Below are 21209 nucleotides of genomic sequence, written 5' to 3' on the forward strand. Positions count from 1 at the left end.
GAGGGGGAGTTGTGCAGCTTTGTGATAATTAAAGCATAGACGAGTGTCACTGCTGTAGATAATTATGCATTAGCAGTGAAATTACTTAATGGAATTAAATAAACTAAGCCAAATGCTTTGTTTTAAAGTGAATTTAGGGTCTGCAAAAGGTGTCCAACTGACAGCCCAGGAGAGCAAGAATGACAGTCTTCCATGATTCACAGAAACCACACAACCCCAGCACAGCCTGGCAGGCTTCCACCTCCACCCAGGTAAAAGGAGAGCAGAGCAGAAGCCAAGGAAAATTTCAACCTTCTCAGTCAGTCAGGCTCTGATCTATCTGATGAGCACCCACACAGGGATCAGGCAGTCACTAAGCAGAGAGGAACAACTGACTGGGGTAATTTCCTAAGAAAATAAACCAGCTCTGACAAAATGGGTTAGTTCAAACCACAGCCCAACCCCACAAGCACCCATGAGGAAAATAAAAATTAATCAGCATCAGTATAGACAAGACTCCAACCAACAACAGAAACAACAGGATAAGTAGGTACATGGCCCACAATGAAACCACCTCCTCCCACCAAAACCATGAGGCCTTTTCCCCAACCTCCCCTCTTGCCTCACCAACTGCCCACCTACACACAATTCCCATCACTGGGCTCATCTAGATGGGTTCAACAGCATCCTCCTGCTTGTTAGAACAAGGACTCTCAAGGTCAGTCAGAATTTATAAGGCAGCCATTTCATCTTTTGTGCTTCTCTGGCTACATTCCTTCCTAAAAGATGCTGAACAGTGGAGATTCTGCTGGGCCTGAAAGCCCTGCCAACACCAGGGCCAATTAGTAGTTTAAGGATGATGCATATTAAAGTTATTATGGGAGGCAGTTATGCAGGCAGAATAAATCTTAACTGAACCTTTAAGTGGTTTTTATGACTTGTTTCTCCTTCTTGAAAACAGATGAAAAGATACAAATCTCCTGCCTAAGAATCTGCAGGAATTCCAGTCAACCACCAGCTTCTCTCAAAAGAGGATTCTGTGCTAAAAGTATAATTCATTTCAGCCAAGGCCAGCTAGATCATCTTTATGTTTTTAAGCTCCAAATTACTTAAATCAGTCAGAAACCATATCAGTGAAGACTGAGCTGAAATACTACTTTTACACAAGTACTGCAGATACATTTCAAACTTCTGTTGAGAGAAACTCCATTTTTCTTCACTATTGGCCTTCTCAGTCTACACAGTCTAATTGCAGACAGTCAGAGCCAAAGAGACACAGATGTAATAGGACATTTTTACAGAGCAGGTTTTGGAGAGTGTCTCATTAGAAGGCCAGGGTGTAGGTCAAATTAGGAAATCCTAAAGAGGATCTGAGGAATGGAGGCAGCAATAGCAACCATAAGATGTCATTAGGACAGCATCTGCCACTCTCTTTCACAAATTCCAAAATCAAACTTGCTCTCAACAGCTGTTATCCACCCCTCCAAGAAGCACTGCTAGAAACCAACTGGAGAACAAAGTGCAATCAGAGGTGGCTGAGAACATACCACACCATTTGTGTGAAAATCTGCACTGTCTTCACAACAGCCTTGTCCTCCCCTCTGCAGCCTGAACATGCAGCAATGTCACAAGTTCTACATCTGTGCATTAAGCAGGAAAGAGAACCCCAGGCATGGTCAGAAAATAAAAGACAGAAGCAGTTTGTAAATTATGTCAGTACACAGTGGCCTTACAACTCCAAATGATGACAGACAAGGGGCAATGTTTTTAAATTGAAAGAGTGCAGGTTTAGAGTAGATGTTAAGGAGAAATTCACTGCTCAAAGGGTGATGAAGCACTGCAACAGGTTGTGCCAGAGAAGCTGTGGACGCCCCATCCTTGCTAACATTCAAGACCAGGTTGGATGGAGTCCTAAGTAACCTGATCTAGAGAATGAAATCCCTGTCCATGGCAGGACAGCTGGAATTAGATAATCCTTAGGGTCCTTTCCAGTCCAAACCATTTTGTGATTGTACAATTTCTGTAGGAAGCAATGAACTCCAAAAACTTAGTGTAAGCTCATCCAGAAAAATATTATGGTAACTCCTGGAGAACTCCTAGAGTCAGAGGGAAACAAATAAGCAAAAACTTCGAGACATTTCATTGGTATGCAAGCAATTTGAGGGCTCAGCAGTTCCTGCTCCACCCCTGGAAAGGAGACTTCATGGTGTCCCTTCAGTGCCACCTTCAGGAAATACTCACTGCTGCTTTCCAAATGCTCTCGACACTGCTGGAAAATTGTATGAACTCAGCGAAGGCATCGTCGCTGGCAGGCAACTGAGGTACACATTAAACACATTTTAGTTCCAAAATAAGGGTATTACAACGAGAATCACACCCCAAAGAACTGCAAAGCTGAGCACAGATGTGCTTGTTGTTGCAAGATCAATACACAGAGCAGTTGCTGGACTGAGCAGTAGGTTTGACCCCAAATATGAAGCATAACTCATCTCTCATTCAGATTCTGCATGAGGCAGGTGATAGATTTTCCCAAATCCTACACTCAAAGGGATATTGAGGAGGATATGCTGTTTGTGGATTGTTTATCAGACTCCCTTTGCACCACCACATCCTAAAGGCTCACTTGAAAAGCCAAAAAACAATCTCCCTCAAAAATAATTATAAAAACCAAGCTATCAAAACTGCTTTGGTAATGGAAGCAGAAAGTTTGATAAGAATTCAGAGTCAGTAATGAAGTGAAAAATATAATGCATGGGTCAAAAAAAGACTTTCTAATATCATTTATTTATTTACACACACACTTGCACAAGATGTACCTTAAGCTTCTGGACAGTGTATTGACTGAGCAGTAGATGACATGAATTTTCAAGGAGGAAACTTAGCTCCCAATCACTGCATCATAGCTCTTAGAACAGGCAGATGACTCGATGACCTGCACAGTGAGCTCTAACCAAGCTCAACAGCAACATCTGCTGGGCAAGAAGCAACTAGAGGAAATTAGTCTGATTACATGAAAGTTTGTTACTCCTTCTTATAAACATGTAAACTTTTGCTACAGTTTTAGAATGCCCACTAAGATACATTTCTTGTACAAAAAGCAGATGTAACTTTTAAACAGGTAAAAGGTAAAAATTTTTCCTAAGCTTGCATGTGGTCAGAAAAACCTATCTACCATTACCTGCTCACCAAGATACCTCATACTAAAACACTGAAATTAAGTGGAATTAAAATTCCTCTGTGCTGGAGAAAATCTCTTCTGTCTAGCTGGCTCAATCACACCTGAAAACACCCATGGAACGCCGTGAGCTGCTTTCTTTTCTAAGGGAGCAGCCTGCACTTGCAAGGCCTGAGGCAGGGAAGTATTTATCAACCACATTAGTCCCATCCACACAGAGGAGAATGGCAGCTAAGACCATTAGTGCTTCTCTCCCTGCAGGTACCTTACCGTACTCCTTATTTATCTCAGAAAAAAAGCCTGCTATGGTAGAATGACATTGGAACATCAGCACAGGTAATGGTCCCCACTGAATCTGGGCACAAACTGACACTCCATCCAGTTTAATTATAATGAAAATTCTTATTTTTACACCAGATGCATGAAATTTGATTAACTACTACTAAACTAGTGTAAAAAAAAAATGCAAGTGGTTGGCAACAGCTTCAAGGTTGCATTCAGATATTCAGCACAATTTGGAACAAGGGCAGTGACCTGAGATGTGGCTTCTCAACAGCCATCAGATGGGAAAGGGTGTTGATGCATCCCATTTCTGTTCCCAGGAAAGGAGCAGCATCAAAATCTTACTTGACCATGGAACCACCTCTTTTTGCAGATCACTGTTTAACAGGAAATCACAGGCAAGCAGCTTTTTAACAGAACTCTACGATAACCTTCAGTAACACAAAGCTTTGAAAAATTACACTGCAAAATGCTGAGTCTTGAACAGGAAACAGCACAGCAGCTGGGGAGACAACTTTTTACATGATAGAAAACTATAGGCTGGACTGATGTTCATTATCTTTTAAATTGTAGCTGGCTTTGCAGTTGAAAGCTTTCGTGCTTTTTCCAGTTTTGTACTTGAAATTCTTTTATGCTGAAAAATTAGGAAAAAGGGTTTAAGAAACATGCAAGCTTATTTTCAGCTGGTATAGAGATTGTTGTTGTTGCTTTGGAAGGAGTTTTTCTGATTCGGATTTTTTTCAGGGTGCTGCTTTGTGTGGTTTGTTGTTTTTGAGGGTTTGGTTGTTTTGGTTTGGCATTTTTTAAACAAATCTTTATTTCCAATAGCCCTTTTTCCACATTTAGCTGTTAAACTAGGAGAGAATATCATATGAAAATACAAAAATGAGTGATTACTCAAGTCTTCAGCTGGTAAGGGAGCAGCTTTTGTAAGGAACCTTTTGTGCATTGGAAGTTCGGAAGCCGGGAGTGGGGGGCAGCCAGAGTCTCAGCTTGACAGTGCCAATTACAGCTACAGCAAGATGAACCAAGGAACAAATCCATTCTGCTCAGAGGATGGAGAGAAAAGAAGACACATGAACCTGTATCTTTGAAAAAATAAAGGGGCTTGAAATCATCTACCAGACAGTGAACCACTTTTTCCACAGCAAAAGCATTAGGCTGAAGATGCAGTGAATGTAAATGGCAAGCTCTCAGTCCTAATTGGAAGAGCACTGGTAATTTAACAAATGTATCCTCAGTCTAATGTTCTATTCAAGTAAATATTAAACTTTTTTTAAGCTCTTTTCTTTTGTACAGTAATTATACATAGCCCTGCTCAGTCTGTTTGATCAATTTTTACTCGATTCCTACTGTATCATCCTTCAAGTTTGCCCATTATCACAAAGTCTTCAAGGCTAAAAAAGCTCTAAACCCCCTATGTAGTGCACAGACAGGAAAAAAGAAATGCAGCTAACTCTAATTCCTTCCCTTCCTCATAAGCTTGCAGGTGTTCTATTTTCATTGTCTAAAAATCAAAGTCATCGGCTCATTTCCTTTCCCTTAGTACAGTCCCTTTTAAGAAGCTACTTTCCGTCATGTTTTACTCAGCACTCATAAATAATACAGATAATTGCAGATGGCCATAACAAACAAGCAGAGAAAGTATACAGATACAGCAGAAAGAAAACAATAAAAATTCTGATGTGCTCCAAAAGCAGAAAGAATTCCTGGCAAATAGAAGCAGCTGCATCCAGGTCATTTTTTTCATTGATGTACAGCAATCAGAGAGCCAAAAATAATAAAGGGACAGACTTTAGACAAAGCTACATAAAGGTGCTGGCAACTCAGTTCCTTCTGCAGCAACACATTTTCTACCTCATCCTCATGTGCAAAACGCAGTTATTTCTTCCCTAAAAAATATGCATTAGAAAGAAGGAATACTAATCATAGAAGATAAGTTTAAACCTGCTGAAACTCCAAAACAGATAAGCAGTGTTCAATTAGGAGGATATTATGCTGACTATAACAAGGAACTCTGAGAGAACCCAGCCAGCCATCCAAGAGTTAACATCACGCTTTTCTCATCAAAACCTCTTCCAAGAGGTTAAGCACACAATAGACTATCTAAAGCACAGCTAGAAAGGCTGCTTGAAATTCCACACATGTGCCTCAGCAATGTATTTCTATTAATGTCCAGTGTGTGTCAGAGCGAAGATAAGGTACCAACATCATGTCCAACCAGGCAGCCAGAGAATGGGACGCCGTGTAAAACATTGTCTGGTGCTCAGGATCCCGGAGAACAGCAGCGTTCGCAATCTCACCCGCTGCACACGTGCCTGATAACACCAACAACGAGGGGAGGCAGCAGGAGCAAACCATCCTGCAGCTTTGGGAAAGTAAAAGGATGGAGAGAGAAAGAAGGAAGCAAGCAAGAATTAAAATAAACATCAGCAAACTGGGGCAGGTTCGAGGATATCCGATTGTAGCAGAGGGAATAAACAAACTGGAAAAAACCTCAGTGAAACTTGGTCTTTGTATCAGCTCACTTTAACTGTTCTTTAAGGTAAGAAATAAAAAGTTACATCAGTGTTTATTTTGACTATTCAGACCACACCATTTAGACTCAGTTTGATCTACTAGTATCATCCTACAAAGCCATTTGTACTGGGACTTGTGGAAGACACTGTATTTGAGGAAACATGATCTGGACCAGGACACACCTGCTCTGCTGGGCCTGGCTCTGGCAGCTGGAGAAGCCCATGTGTTACCATGAGCAGCTGGTGCATTCCCACTGGAATACCCATGCCAGTTGTGCTGTGCACTGACAGGTGCTATCACACAGATACATTCCAGCCCATCAGGAATCTTCCCATCAGCTGAAGAGTTTGCCAATTTAATCTGTATGTCAACCTACACTTGAGAAAGGTAAATTGTATGTGGATGAAGGGGTGGACTCAGTGATTCCAACTGGGACACCACATGGAAGAGGTGGGGATCCATGGAACAGTTAAGATACAGAAGGGCCTTTGGGCCTGTCTTGTGCTGCTCATGCCCCCCTCAAAGAGCTGTAAATTAGAGCAGAATTCTCTACTACACAGTAGTCTGACAGCAGAATAAGAAGACTCAGCACTAGTTTTGCTGGACCAGTCACAGAAAAATAACAACATATTATTCTCCTACTTTTTTATAAATTTAATCTTTTGTAGTTATACATAAGGGAAAATGAAGGCTAATCTTATATTTTGCTCCTTAAAGTAAAGCCTTCTTAGGCTTTACAGTAATCCTAAGCCAGAACAAATGAATCTTGAAGAAGTTTCTGTGGAGTTATAAAAGTTATAAAAACTTGGTAGACAAAAAAAAAAAGTGTGAAATATGGGCATGGAAAATTGAAGGCAAGAAGGCAAGACAGGGGAGCTAGACAGCACCCCAGACAACTTCAATTTGTTGCAGCTGTTGGATTTTAAAAAAGGCCAACCTTGTGATAAGGTCTCTTAGCTCAAGAGACTACAAAAATGAGAAGCTCAAACGACCATCAGCTGCTGAAATCCGCAAAAACTCTCCAAACACAAATTAACCTTCAGTCAGGAGATAAAAGACTAGCTGCAGAAATTGAAAGTTATTAAAAAATGCTATAAATGTCTGACAAATCAGAGCAGCAGTAGCAGGAAAATAAGCAGTGCATAGGCAGAATCTTACCCTTAGCCAGGTAACACCTTCTCCTTCTCTCAAGAGAAGAGGAGGTTCTCTTTTGCGTTGGCTGTGTTTTCAATTTCTGCCTTTATTGTAGTGCACACTCTACAAAATTGCTTTAGTTAAATTTAGACCTCACTGATGCTCCAGAGAACAGAAGTTATTAGCTTGCTGGAGGTAGAAGACATGTAGATAGAGCCTCACCATGCCAAGCTTAAATTTAATGCAAACCTTCCCAAAGTCCATCATTTAACACTTCAATATTATTTTCTATAGGGATCCCTTAAATGTTTAATGTTTTAATGGCTTCACTAAGTAATTCTTTCACTGAAGAAATATACTTTTATAGTAGAGGGTAGCAGACAAAGAGGAGCCCAATTGTAGGGAAAAGGAGGGATGTTCTGGCCTGAGACTATAGAATAACAGACCACTAATTTTAAAGTCTCCACATGCTAATATATTTTCTTCAGGAGAAAGTCTGGAAGACTGTCTCAGGCTCATACAGCAAGATTGAGAGGGATACAAGGCACAAGGACTGAAGCTATTTAAATCCTCCTGTCAATAGTTTGCAACATTTGGTAATAAATCATTAAGTCTCAAACCTAAAAATACATCTTTCCATTTGTATCAACATATTTAAAAGGCAGCTTTACTTAATTAGTGAAAGAATTAGCTGTCAATTAGTGAGAGCAATCAAAAATAACTGCAAGTTCCAGCCCAAGACACTGCCACTCTTGCTAACCTGGTTAGGACCCTGCCTGGTTCTGCAGGCACTGAGGGCAGGTCTGGGTGTTGGACATACAGCCTGTGAATGCTCTGCAAAGAGCCAAACCACAGCAAAACATGCTCACAAGGAGGTGCTGCCCCCACAACTGGTGTCACCCACACTGTAGGCTGGAATGAAGATTCTAATAACTTAATGCACCACTTATTTTCTAAAGAAAACATAAAAAGCAATCTAAAAAAAATAATCTTTCATAAAGACATATAGATACCTGTTGCTAACAACTGCAACATCAATGAAAATCAAACTGAGTGGGCTTTTTCCTCATTTTCCACTATTATTTAAAACAAGCTTTCATACTTTCAGATTTCAATCAATGTTTTCTGCCTCACCCATAAAAAACTTCAATCAAGAACTATTTACAGAATATAAAAAGCTAAGAAACACCAAACCTCATGCATTAGCCGTGTCACTTCCCAGAACCAACCTATTTTCTACACATAGGTTTACAACTTTACAAAGGGAAGGGTTCAGCTCAGTGTGCTGTGTTTTAGCTGTAGAGCCAACAGGACTAAATAAACTGTCCCTGAGGTGAGCAGTTTCCAAACCATACTGCAAAGCTCACAGAGACAATACCTTTCATTACATCAACTCAGATAAACAGGGACAAAAAAAAAAAAAAAGCCAAGTTTTGACAATAGAGACCTGACCTTGAAAGCAGCAGAGTCACTTCGCTGATGGCTCCACACTGTCACAGTTCCAACAAACACCATGCTACTGCTGGGCCTCATCCGGTCACTAGAGCTTGTCACAATGGCAGGAGATTACACACAACAAAACCCCAGTTAATCTAGGAATACTTACCTATGGCTAATCAGCCAGGATGAAGCTGATCCCCAGCTTATCACAAAGTAAATGAAAGCCTTCACAAACTAAATCATGTTCAGCACAGTTTCTAAAACAATCTTCAGTACCAGCTCAGCTGCATCTACTGCTGACACTGATCAACAACAGTGGGCAATTCACAGCAAAAAACCCCATGAGATTCACTTAAACCTTTATCAATTACCAGGAATATAAAGGAAACTTTCGACAAATGGGCTGATTGGATCATTCTTCCATCCCTACAAAGTGGAAAAAAAATATTTGATCACTCCCTAACACCAAAATTCTCTTCCATTGTACCAATCTATGAACTGGCTATTTATGCTGTTTACAGCAATTTTAAGCAGTTTTACTTCCACATTCTTTGAAATGGAGAAGAAAACATACCAGTTAAAATGTCAGCAGCCCAATATACACTAAATCAAGGGTGGAAATGTCCAAAGTATGCTACAGCAAAGCCCAAGGGTTCATAATGTCACATTCACAAGGCGACACCATTATCAAAACCCACTGCTTGATCAAAGGCATTCCCAATCGTGCATTCTTCCTTCATCCTATCTTTCCTGAATCAAGAAGAGAAGATGAGAGGCTCTGAAAAACAGAGAGATTATATCTGGCAAGAAATCATCTGAAAGAATTCAACAGCCTATGACCAATTATAATCAGCTACTGGAGCAACCTGAAACAAACCCATATTCTTGTATTTCCCTTCATGTCCATTTGAGCCATGCTAGTCACAACAGTCCAACGCTGGAACCACCAGAAAGCAAAGGTTGCCATCCAGCAAGGCAGTGAGCAGGCATGATCAGAAACACTGGGAATAGCCAGTCATCCATCCTGGACTGCTGGATAAACTTTGCAGCAATTATGAATTCTCTGCCCAGTCTGCTCTCACACAGCAGCCAGTGCCCGTCAGTCTTGCCTGAAAGAGCTGGTCATAGTGCAAGGTCTGTCCTACCATCACCCCATTTCTGAACTCCCTCTTTCAAAGTGAGAATGAAAATGACAACTTTTGGTCAATAACTCTGACAAAGCCATTATCCTTGGGGTATTTAATGGGGAGATAAGAACTTCAGGGCTTTGCACAAATCATATTAGTTCAATGCTCAAATCCGGGTAATGCTTCTTTTCAAAGTATTAATTTCATTTATTCTATTTGCTCTCCCTCTGTCCTGATAACACAAGTGCACATGGCCTCTAAATGAGATCCTCCTATTTTATAAGTTATAATCCTCCCTTTCTAGAGTAGTAATGAGATGTCTTTGCTTAATCACGTTTATTCCCCCCCAGCTTCTGCTTTTATCCGTCCCCATTTCACATTGATTTGTCTTAAAGGTCTCAGTGAAAACCATCAGGCACACAGCCACTGGCTCCAAGAGGCTCCTGATGCATATGCTGCACATGCTGCTCAACCTTCAGAGATTACAAAAGCAAAAAGGAGGAAAAAGAGCAGCTTTGTTTGCAAAGTTTCCTTTATTGGTAGAAGGAAGGGGAAAAAAGAAACCTGAAAGAACTGAGAAGTTAAGAGAAGACGTTTTGATTAATTGGGAATGAAAAAAGAAAGATTGCTCGCATAGGGGAATGGTGAGACTATTCACAACATAGTCAAGCAATTAAATAACTTGACTGACAACTTTGCAAGTTCCTCACGCTAGAAATAGAAAAGGATTTAAAGATAGCTGTGTTAATTCTTGGGTATTTCACATGAGACTTAAGGCATGGCACCAGCATTAGTTAAACACCCTAGGCCTTGCTCTGAAACACTGCACATATAATCCTTGTTGTGCTGTAAGTACCCACAGCATTAAATTATTCAAAGAGTCCACTCAGCACCATGATTCTGCAGTGCTGCACAAACAAATAAAACATTTTATCTCTAATACAAATTGGGGAGAGTTCTTCTACAGCAGCTTAGCAGACTACTTCAATTTGAGCCAGTCCCCAGGGTTAATGAAAAAGCCATATTCACTCAAAGAGGAAAGTGAATGCTGCACTATTACTTACAGAGCTGTTTTGCTTCTTAAACTAAAGCTGTAAGGAGTTTTACACAAAACCTAAGGTATCTAGAAGCTAAGTACCTTCTTCAAAGTCATTAAAAGAAAAAGAAAGGTCACGACAAAAATGTAGAAAAGGACCCAGGTACTTAACTCTAAATCCCTCTTGAAACCAGAACACTTCAAGGAGAAAAAAAACACCTAAACAAAATATGTAAACCACAATAAAATAACAAGTTTTAATCTATACCCTGCCCCATAAACAATCAAGTAACTGGCCCCAGAAGCTGACAGCAAGTTCCATATCAAAGGTTAATTCTAGTCCACCCTCTCTTTGTGTGCACCATACAATAACACTGAAGTGCTTATAGCAATATTTCCAATAATAAAAGTCAGTGAGTGAAAGCCATAAAGAACAGATTAAATGACATGCAACGTTCAGCACAACCACAATGAAATCACTTCAAAATACAGCTTTGGTACTTGGATTTATACAAGTGGTATGGTTACAGGGGAATGTTCCAGCACTGCTGCAGACAACAGTACAAAAAAGAGCTACTAATCACTGAACTATTGATATGTTAAGAGCACAGGGCAGCTCAAGATCTTAATGCAAATACTAGAAAAATGAATAAAACTTTCTAATTATATGTGGCATGGCTTTCAATTTTTACCAGATTAAGTGCTGCTTAAGAAGCAAATTATTAATTTGTTATTGCTTTCATGGGAGTTGCCCCATTTTTAATCTCATTTCCCTATTAGGTCACAACAACAACAAAAACAACCCTGGAAGTTTCTCCCTTATAAATGTAAGCAGGTAACTTCCATTGCTATCTGCACCTGGATTACCCCTAGATACCTTGAGTTCCACTACTCTCTTCTACCTGAAAGAGAAGATTGACACAAGACATGGATGAGCAGCTCATACCCAGTATGTTCCCCATTTGCTGGGGCTAGAAAATAGAAGAGCAAGAAACTCAAGCCCTGTTCATAATAAAGGAGGATAACAGAAGACAAAGGACAGACATGGTTTGAGTAGAATTGAGTCAACACAATACAAGGTAACAATGCCCAAAAGGAAACAGTAGCTGAGATAAAGCAAGTCTGATAGGGGTCCCAATAATTTAAGTCTGGCCACAATATCTCCTTTTTAGGAAGGTATCTAGAAGCTGACAAACAACAGCTCTGCCCTCATCTTTGCAAGGACAGGCTAGACTATCCCATTTCTTAAGGATCCTAAATTTATGACTAATCTAGAGATAGTTAAAGAGCAATGAATTTTAAAAGTTCCTCATTCTTTCACCACATTCTGGGCTAACACACCATGGTCACTATTTACCACAAGGGGACCCTACTCAGGTTTTTACAGAACATCAAGGACATATTATCTTGGTATGCAACACTACAGGATTGAAAGCTAATTCAGATAATAAAACAGCTTTTGTATGTGAGCAGCCAGATTCCAACTCATTTTAGAGGTGTCCTCTTTGCATTTTACAAATATTGCAGGACTCTGCTAGCCACATTTTTTCAGGATTACACTCCACCTCATTGCAGGATGGCAGAGTTCTACTTTGAGCAAATTCACATCTTTAGACTGGACAACAAATCCACCAACTTCTTTCCTTAGCCCTTACAGAAGCCAGTTAATTACATTCATAAAGAGAATATTCTCTCTCTAGCGAAAAGAGTGTTAATACTGCACCTGCTGACCCAGATATCCTTTGCAGAGGAGCAACAGTCACCTGCCTCAGACATCACTGCTCTGAAGCTGAGCAATCATCCAGCACCCCATGGTCAGGATCCAATCTGCCAAGAGGAAATTTCCTGCCACACAGCAGCCATTCACAAGCTGTATCCATCTAGGAGAGCAATCTCAGCCACCTACCAATCCAATTATACACAAATTTTATCATGGAAACAAAGTACAGTTGGGTCCAAAACCACAAACAGATTAATTCACAGAAAAGAATTTCCTTAAAGATTGTTAACCATCAAAGTGAAAATACAACCTCTTACTTTCAAAGCCTCTACCTCTTAGAACATCAGAATTTGCAAGGGTATAGGTGGGAAATACTGCTTTATACCTGCTCTGCTCTCATGCTTTCCATCAGCAGCTGCTGGGGATCACTGTCAGAGATGGATTGCACCTATAAAGACCTTTTCCTTGAACCACTGTCACCATTCTTACACAAATTTTAATTATTCGGTCCCCAAAAACATCTTTGTACTATAACCTCTAAATGCTTCACATTTTCCCTGGGTAAACCAGGGCTGTTAGCATTCAACACACAGAAAAAAACCCCAAACCTCATAGGATTCTTTGCTTAAATCAAGCACACACTGGTTAAGCTACAGATCAGTAGGATCAAAGAATCACAATAAGCACTATTCATACTCCAGTCTGTCCTTTCCCTAAACCATCCTTCCAGCATGCACCAGGCAAGGAGAATTCTCTTGGTCCAGTTCTCCCAATAAAGTTTAAACAGCACAGTCTAAATGAATGGGCAGTTTGATCTCACTGTGGCCAGCATGGCCCCACCTGGCTGTCACACCCTGACACCACTGCAGGTCAGGAAAAAGGGGCAGCTCCAGTAAGACTCTGCACTGGTTACAGACAGTACACCATAGGAATGGCAGTGTGCAAAAGAAAACAATATAAAATAATGTCATTTAATATTAAGCAGCAATGACAATCCCAGTGTACTGTAGTGATTGATAAAAGCCTTTTGCTCCACTCAGCCTCATCCCACTGTACTTCTGCCTCCAGCACTGCTCTTCTCAGCACTGGTATGACAGCAACCTAATGGGTCATCATAACACCAAGGTGCCTGACTAATAGTAAAAGCTGCAGCAAGAAGCCCCCGAAAGTAAGTCTGCCTGCTGGGCAAGAACAAATTGGTTTGGGAGTCAGTGGTGTGTCAAAAAAAGGTTTATGCTTCCTGGTCCCTAAAAATCAATCCTAAACCTTCTTCAAAAGGTTACAATATTTGACAGTTTTATAACAGTTCTTCTGTTACCAGATTTATAAAAGACTCAAACAAATGAAGAAGACATTATTACTTTTTATTAATTTGTGTGCATGCACTATTATACTCTAGAAAAAAAACAGAGCAAAGTCTCAGGATATATCAGGTCAGCAGAATTTGATCCCGTTTATATTGAAACATTTATTTCATACACTTGAGAGCTCAAGAGAGTTCTCTGTAGCTAGACAAGGGCCACATACACACACAGACCATATTCCCTGCCACTGGTAAAACTGTCCCCAGCACAGCCATTGTTCATGCCTTGGCAGCATGGAGTGACATGGAGCTTGCAGCTGCACTGTGAGCCAAATGTTAAGTGATGAGCGAGATGAGGAATGTTTCAGTCCAAACACCAGTTTCTAAACTCATCTCACAAATGACATTAAATGAATGCCCTCAAGCAGAGCCATTTTAGCCTGTGCAGGTTGGAAACATAGCAGGGGGTTTGTTACTCACCAGCTGGGCTGCTCTCTGCCTCTCCTCAATAATGCCAGACCTCTCCTTGGCCTCACAGGCTGCTTCCCTTTCTCTCTTGACCAGCCGGACCAGCTCCTCTTGGACCAGCGACTGCTCTGCCAAGTACCTGTGTGAGCACCAAGGCACAGGGAAGGTCAGCAGCAACAAGGTCATGGCTGGTCATGGAGTATCCCTGCTTAGAGCCAAAACACAAATCCAGAATTTGACACAGAATCTGCTCACAATCCCATCATCAGCAGGAATTCAAAAGCCCAAAAACTTTAAATATGACCTGCAATTCCAGTGAGGTACAGCTCTGGCAACAACACAGGCATAGCACCACATAAGCTTATACTTGAGTTATATTTAGCTCTATTAAGTACTTAATTATCACCTGAAAACAGTGAAAATAGGAAGCAGTTAGCCAGACAAATAGACACTGCTCTGGAAAAGATCAAGGGACATACAACAACAAAAGGAGTCAGCCAGGCTGACAATGCTGCTCTTTGGCTCTTACACAGGAAAGAAAAATCACAAAATGCATGCAGCAACAACACTAAGAGAAGCAGCCCTGAACTGAAAAAGGCTTCAAAGAGGATTCTCAGGTATTAAAACATAATCATAAAATAGAATCACAGAATTGTTAAGGTTGGAAAAGATCAAGTCCAGCCATTAACCCAATGCCACCACATTCACCACTAAACCATGTCCCCAAATGCCACATCCACTCATCCAAGGCCTTTTGAATACTTCCAGGAATGGTGATTCCAGCACTTTCCTGGCCAGCCTGTTCCAATGCCTGACCACCTTCTCAGTGAAGAAATTTTCCCTCATACCCAACCAAAACTTCCCCTGCACAACTCGAGGCTGCTTCCTCTCTTGTCCTGTCACTTGTTACACCTGGGAGAAGAGACGACCCCACCTGGCTACAATCTTCTTTCAGGTGCTGTAGAGCCATAGGCTCCCCCTGAGCCTCCTTTTCTCCAGGCCAAACACCCCAGCCAGTCCCAAGGAGGTTTGTGCTCCAGCCCCTTCCCCAGCTCCCTTGCCCTTCTCTGGACACACTCCAGCCCCTCAATATCTTTGTGTACTGAGGGGCCCAAAACTGAACCCAGGATTTGAGCTGTGACCTCAGCAGTGCCCAGAGCAGGGGGACAATCACTGCCCTGATCCTGCTGGCCACACTGTCACTGATACTGCCAGGATGCCACTGGCCTTCTTGGCCACCTGGGCTCACCTGGGCTCATGCTCAGCTGCTGTCAAACACACATTATGCTGAGGTAAAACACAGACATATGCATACATAGATATATTCCCAAATGAGCTAAATTATTGTCTTTTTCAAGAGCTTCACCTCACCTCCTGTAGAGTTCCTGCTCTGCAGAAGAGTCACTTTCCTTTGGTGCCTGAATTCCTAGAAAGGAAAAGAGAAAACTGTGACAACTAATAGTACTACAAATGTAGTCCTTCATTGCATCATAGATTATTTTAGGAAAATTTCATATTATTCGTCAAGAGAAAAAAGAAAGTCAAGAAAATTTAAGTTTGATGGATAGAGTTTGAATTTATGAAATAGACACACCAAGAGCATCATTTTCAAACAGGCACACTGAATAAACCATGCTACAGAAAACTATGTGAGGATATTAGCTCCTCAAACCCTTATATATAATGAAATACGAGCATGGCAGTAGACCTACTTTCCACTTCCTTCCTCTAGTTCCAGCAAGTCTTCCTCTTGACCTCCTTCTCTCCTTGTAATTAAAAGGGATTCCACAAGTGAAGATGAAATTATTTGATGGAGTTTGGGCCATCCATAAAGCTAAATCTACATTCAGGAAAGACAGGCTGACAGCAAACAAGTCCCTAAAAGCAAAGGCCTAGTTCCCTAACTTCAGTTTAGTCTGAATGCCTTTAACAAATCCACACTGCCGATATACATCAACAAAACCTATTTGGGAACCAATAGAAATCAAACAGTTTTCTGACATGTAAATAAAGACAAGTTCAGAAACCAAGTTATCATCATCCACTTAGCCAGCTGTGCTTGGACAGGTTATCGTTCCCTTTCCAAAAAATAAAAAGCAGCACTTCCCTCACCCATGCCCAATATACACCCTGTGCACGTACAGCAGACAACAAGGCAGCTTGTCAGAAATGAAAAGCAAAATATCTCTGCCTTGTTTATTGCACGTTGATCTGAAATGCTATAAATGATCCCAGAGTGACACAGGGTAAGCAAAGAGCTCCTCTCACAAGGGGGTAGCACTGAAAACTACCCTGTAACATGGAGTGGCAGCAGCACCCCTGAGTACCTGTAGGTCTGGGTTTCCCTTCTGCAGCCAGGGAGGAGGGAGCTGTGCCATTGGATGCACGGGGAGATCTCTGGATCTCCCTTCTGCTCGGAGAGGATCCTTTCATCCGGTTCACTACATCTTCAGTGAGCTGAAACACAGAACCAGCCACGTCAGTTTCTGCTGTGTATTTCACTGGGAACCTCCCCATTTGTCAGTTTCTATGACAGCACAGAAGTATTGTCCGTTTCTGGTGTGTATTTCACTATGAACCTCCCCATTTGTTAGTTTTTATGACAGTATTGTCAGTTACCTCACTGCAATGTCCCTCCAGTCCAGGCAGTCAGCACTTGTATGATTTACATTTTTAAAACCCATACCCTATCAGTAAGTGACAAAACCTCCAATCTGCTGCCTGACTCTGAAAGCTTCACTGGACAGTCTTCCACAAACACCAAAGGTGGAGAGCACCCCTAAACAAGTCAACTCTTTGTATAGGGAGAAACCTACCAGAAGTGGAAGGAAATGAATTAAGCAGGTTTTAAGTCCATCTTTTCCTCTTTTTGCTCCATGCTTGCTAACCCAGCTCAGCATGGCAGACATGCTGCAATCCATGTGACAGAGAACAGCCTCCCACCCACATAAGGCTGCAAACACTTTTGCAATCTCAACTTCATTTTCACTACCTGACTTGGGTTCAAACCCATGAAAAAGAAAGAAAAATTAACTTGAAGTTTTCTGACAATTCAGTCTAAAAGGCTTCTCACAGCACTGTTAAAATTGACCCCTTTCTCCTGCCAAGGTCAGAGGGTCTGGCTGCAGAACAAAACAAAATGAGGCTGCTCCCCACCTAGACTTGCCACAGTAGAAGACATATTTTCAGTTATATCACTACTACCCAACTTAACAGCATTTTAATACCTTCATTTTACATTGTTATCATGCCCAATTCCTGATTTTAAAGACACAAATCCTTGTCTATATCCTGTAAGGAGGAATTAGGCAAAGACAATTTTATCTCCATCAAAAAACTTTAACAAGGAGATAGCTAAGATTGTGCCTAACTTTTGTAAATAATTAGTCAAAATGGGATGAAAAATAAGTATCCACAGCAACACACACTCTGTGTGAGCCAAAATGTTAAGTGGCAGATTTTAGGGGGAATCAAGAAGAATTTAGAAGCAAGAGCAATTAAAATGATGGTAGTAATAAAAAACCCCAAACTAACGTGTAAAAAACCAAAGAAAAATAAGAAAAATATTAACGGGGGAGGGGGTGGGGGGAGAATCCTTAATGGTAGCACCACCACTGTCCAGGGCTTGTTTCCCCAACACACACTTGTCAATTTCCGAGCCAAGGTCGAGCAGCAGTTTCCCAGTGTCCCTCCCAGGAACAGCTCCCTGTTCCCAGCTCTCGTCCCCCTGCTCACTCAGTGATGCCCTGCCCGGCTCCTGGCACCGTGAGCAAGGGCAGAGCTGTGCCCTCCCGGGTGCCCTCCGAGCCTGGCAGCGCCGTTAGCATCAAACCGCTTGCAGAGCACAAGGCAGGGGCACAACGAGGTCATTGAGCAGCGAGCAGAGACAGAGGGCTGGGAGCAGAGTTCGGAAGTCAAAATAAAGAGCTGGTGCTGGTGTGCCCCGCTGGACAACAGCCATGCCCAGGCCCCCAGCCCTCCTCTTCACCACTCACCCCATCGTTTCTCCAGCCCCCTCCTCCTTCAGCCTCCAGGTGTCCCTCCCCTCCTCTTTGCTTCCCCCACCCGTCCCTCCCAGCCTCGCTCCCCTGAGCTCCCGGCCAGAGCCGTCCCCAGCCCTGCTCCCTGCGCCCCGGCCCCCAACAGCCGGCGCCACGGCAGCCCGGGCGGCCTCACCTTGATGCCCTGCAGCACCCGGACTCGGTCCTGCTCGTCCAGCTCGAAGGACACCTTCCTGCGGGCCGGGCTGCTCTCGCAGCTGCCCATGCCGTCGGGGATCGCTTTATCCTCGCCGCTCCTCTCTCCCGTACCGGCCGCCAGCAGCGCCTCTGCCCTGCCAGCGCCTGCCAATATACCTGCTCCCCATTGGCGGCGCCCGCAGAGCGGCCAATAGCGCGGCGCGGTGCTGGCGGCCGGGCACGGTGCACGCTGGGGGATGTAGTCTGTGCCGGGAGCGGGCGGCCCGCCCGGCACCGGGGTAGCGCAGGGCACCGGAATAGCGGAGAGTCGCGCTCCTGTCCGGTGAGCCCGCCCTCCACACCGCCCCGGCAGCGAACGCGGCATCAAAACTGCCCCTGTAACTTCCACTGCTACACGTTAAGTCACGGGGCTTTCCCAAGCTGAGGGAGGATGAGCTCCCGTCAGACACAGCAGCTGCGCTGGGAGCAGAATTCAGCTCCGCTCCTTCCAGCGGCGATGCTCCAGCCAGACGGTGCCGCCACCTGCCCTGACACACACGGCGGGTCCTGCACAGCTCAGGCCACGGCTGATACAGTCCCTGCTACCAGGCATGGCTGATCCGACAGCCTAAAGCGAAGGAATGAGATAATGCAACACACAGGCCGTTGAAGGAAGAAATAACAGCTTTGGAGAATCTTTCTCAAACAAGCTTTCTGCATTCCCAGAAATAAGGGCCAGTTGGTATCAATTTGTTACTTATCTACTCGGCCCACTGCTGCTCAGCAGTGCATGGGAGCAGTTTTAACTGTTTAATGCTGATTCCTCACTGCAGTTAATGTGGCAACCAGAGTTTTGCCTCAGAGTGGGACTTGAGCCAGCATTAAGGGACTATCTGGGACTCTGCACCCCCCAAACTGCCCCTGAATATCCAGGTCTCTTCTACAGCACATTCCTGGAAGCAGGGAATATTTGGTTTATTGTGCAGCACCTTGTATGGAGAGTCAGCCCATTGCCTGAGCTCCCAAGGGCACTGCCCTGTCTGCACCAGCCAGGCAGAGCACAGGGTGCCTGAAGCTCCCTCCCAGGGCACTCACCTGCCTCCTGCTCATTCCTCATGTGCCACCTGCTCACTTCACTTGAAGGCACCCGATTTTTGGGCTGAAAGAGCCCATGAACAGATATTCCTTACTCACCTCTTCTGTCCTCCCCAAGGGTTTCACAGGCTCACACCATTGCTCTTCCAGGCTGGCGAGTTCTCAACCATGAGATTACTCCTCCAGAAGGGTTTCCATAACTGTGATTGTTCCTGTCATCCTTCCCTAGGCCTTTCCAGGTGCACACTCCCAGCCAGGTGGCAGACATCACCTGCAAAGATCCAGGAAGGACAGCTGGCAAAGGCAAACAAAACCACATCACACCTGTGCCCATGCCTTTCTGCAATTCTTTTTTTTAAATCTTCAAGTCATTTTTCCTCCCCAATATGCCTCATTTGAGAAATAAAGCATGACTATTTATGCCAAACTTAATTTTATTTATTTTACAAACAAAAATATACATTTATTCTGTATTTTCTCTCTTTTTACCACCCCCCACACATAACACATTTTGCTCAAGAACCACTTTAAGATGGCCCAAAGATTTATATACATAAATACATAACAGGAGGAAGGTCAGTCCATGACCTAGTGCAGAAGCTCCTCAGCAGCGGAACATGGGACAGAAATACTGGAGTCCTGCCAGCAAAGGACAGGATGGATGTTGGCAACCTGCACAGGTGATCCTTCAGCACTGAATTCAGATGGTAAAAAAGGCAAATTCATAACAGGCTCTTCACATCACCAAGGAGGGCAGGTTAATTCCTTTCACTCAGGGTGTTGGAAATCAACAAATACTCCTTAGGATGGAAAACCAGTTGCTCCTTTAGTTCTCAACTGCTTTGAAACCTTCATCTCAACTCTGTCCAAGGCCCAGGGAAGCTTTGTGGCTCCCTCACCCTTTCTAACCAACAGCAGCTCAGATCAGAGCTGTAAGCAGCACCAGGAGCAGCAGCACAGCAATTCAGGCAGCTCATCATCCATCCCTTTTACAGCAAGCAGTCCAGTGTGGCTCAGGCTGACTGACAGCAGTGACACAGCAGCATGGAACACTTCTCTAATGTGACAAGGGCTGACTTGGCCAGCTCATCCAGCCCCTGCAGTCATTGCATGAAATGGAAATGTGACAGGCTGTGACCTACAAGAAACTATCACCTCTAGCACACAGACAGATGGAAGCCTTTTTTCCCCCAGAAGTAAATAAAATAAAAATAAAAAAGAGGGGTGAGGGGTTGGGTGGGTTGGGGCATTGTTTGTTTTCAAGGTGCCAGTGCTAGTTAGAGGCCTGCAGGGCAAAGTACCCAGGCAGACAGAGAAGCTGCATTGCTCATTAACAAAATAAGATAAGCAAAGGCCTGCATAGTTTTGGCAACCAATATGAACTTCATGTTCTTACCCACATTTTCTTTCCCTGTGGTGGGAACACCTGGTAGCAAACACCATCCTCCACCTAATGATCCAAACCAACCCCTCCACACTGCACCTTGCTAACTCTTACCTTACTCTTCAGGAACAGCAGTAAGCTGGGGCAAGAGATTCACACAGTCCCCAAACACTGCAAATTCCCTCCATCTACCATCCCCAGTGGAAAGCTGCTTACAGCAGATCTCCACCTACCTGGAGGACTCAGGTAGGAAAGCACCCCCAAATTTAGAGGAATACACATCTTCTCCCTTGGAAAGCACAGGATATCCCAGAAACCAGACTGATGCAGCCTTTATATGAACAGCTGCTGGAGTGGAACACCACATC

General features: G+C 43.2%; 1 protein-coding gene across 2 annotated transcripts in view; it reads right to left on the minus strand.

The window, feature by feature from the left end:
* CHCHD6 (coiled-coil-helix-coiled-coil-helix domain containing 6) overlaps nt 1-18531 on the minus strand; it is a 108993-nt gene extending 90462 nt beyond the window's left edge. For both annotated transcript variants that reach the window (XM_054281043.1, XM_054281042.1), the window contains exons 1-4: nt 18361-18531; nt 16512-16641; nt 15556-15610; nt 14197-14323 (exon numbers count right to left, since the gene is read on the minus strand). In XM_054281043.1, coding sequence (XP_054137018.1) covers nt 14197-14323; nt 15556-15610; nt 16512-16641; nt 18361-18450 — 402 coding nt within the window. In that variant the 5' untranslated portion in view covers nt 18451-18531. The remainder of the gene's footprint in view (nt 1-14196; nt 14324-15555; nt 15611-16511; nt 16642-18360) is intronic.
* Between the last annotated feature and the right edge of the window lie 2678 nt (nt 18532-21209).

This window comes from Melozone crissalis, unplaced genomic scaffold, assembly GCF_028551555.1.
Source record: "Melozone crissalis strain CALT ecotype California unplaced genomic scaffold, PUWL_Pcris_2 ptg000029l_1, whole genome shotgun sequence".
Taxonomy (NCBI): domain Eukaryota; kingdom Metazoa; phylum Chordata; class Aves; order Passeriformes; family Passerellidae; genus Melozone; species Melozone crissalis.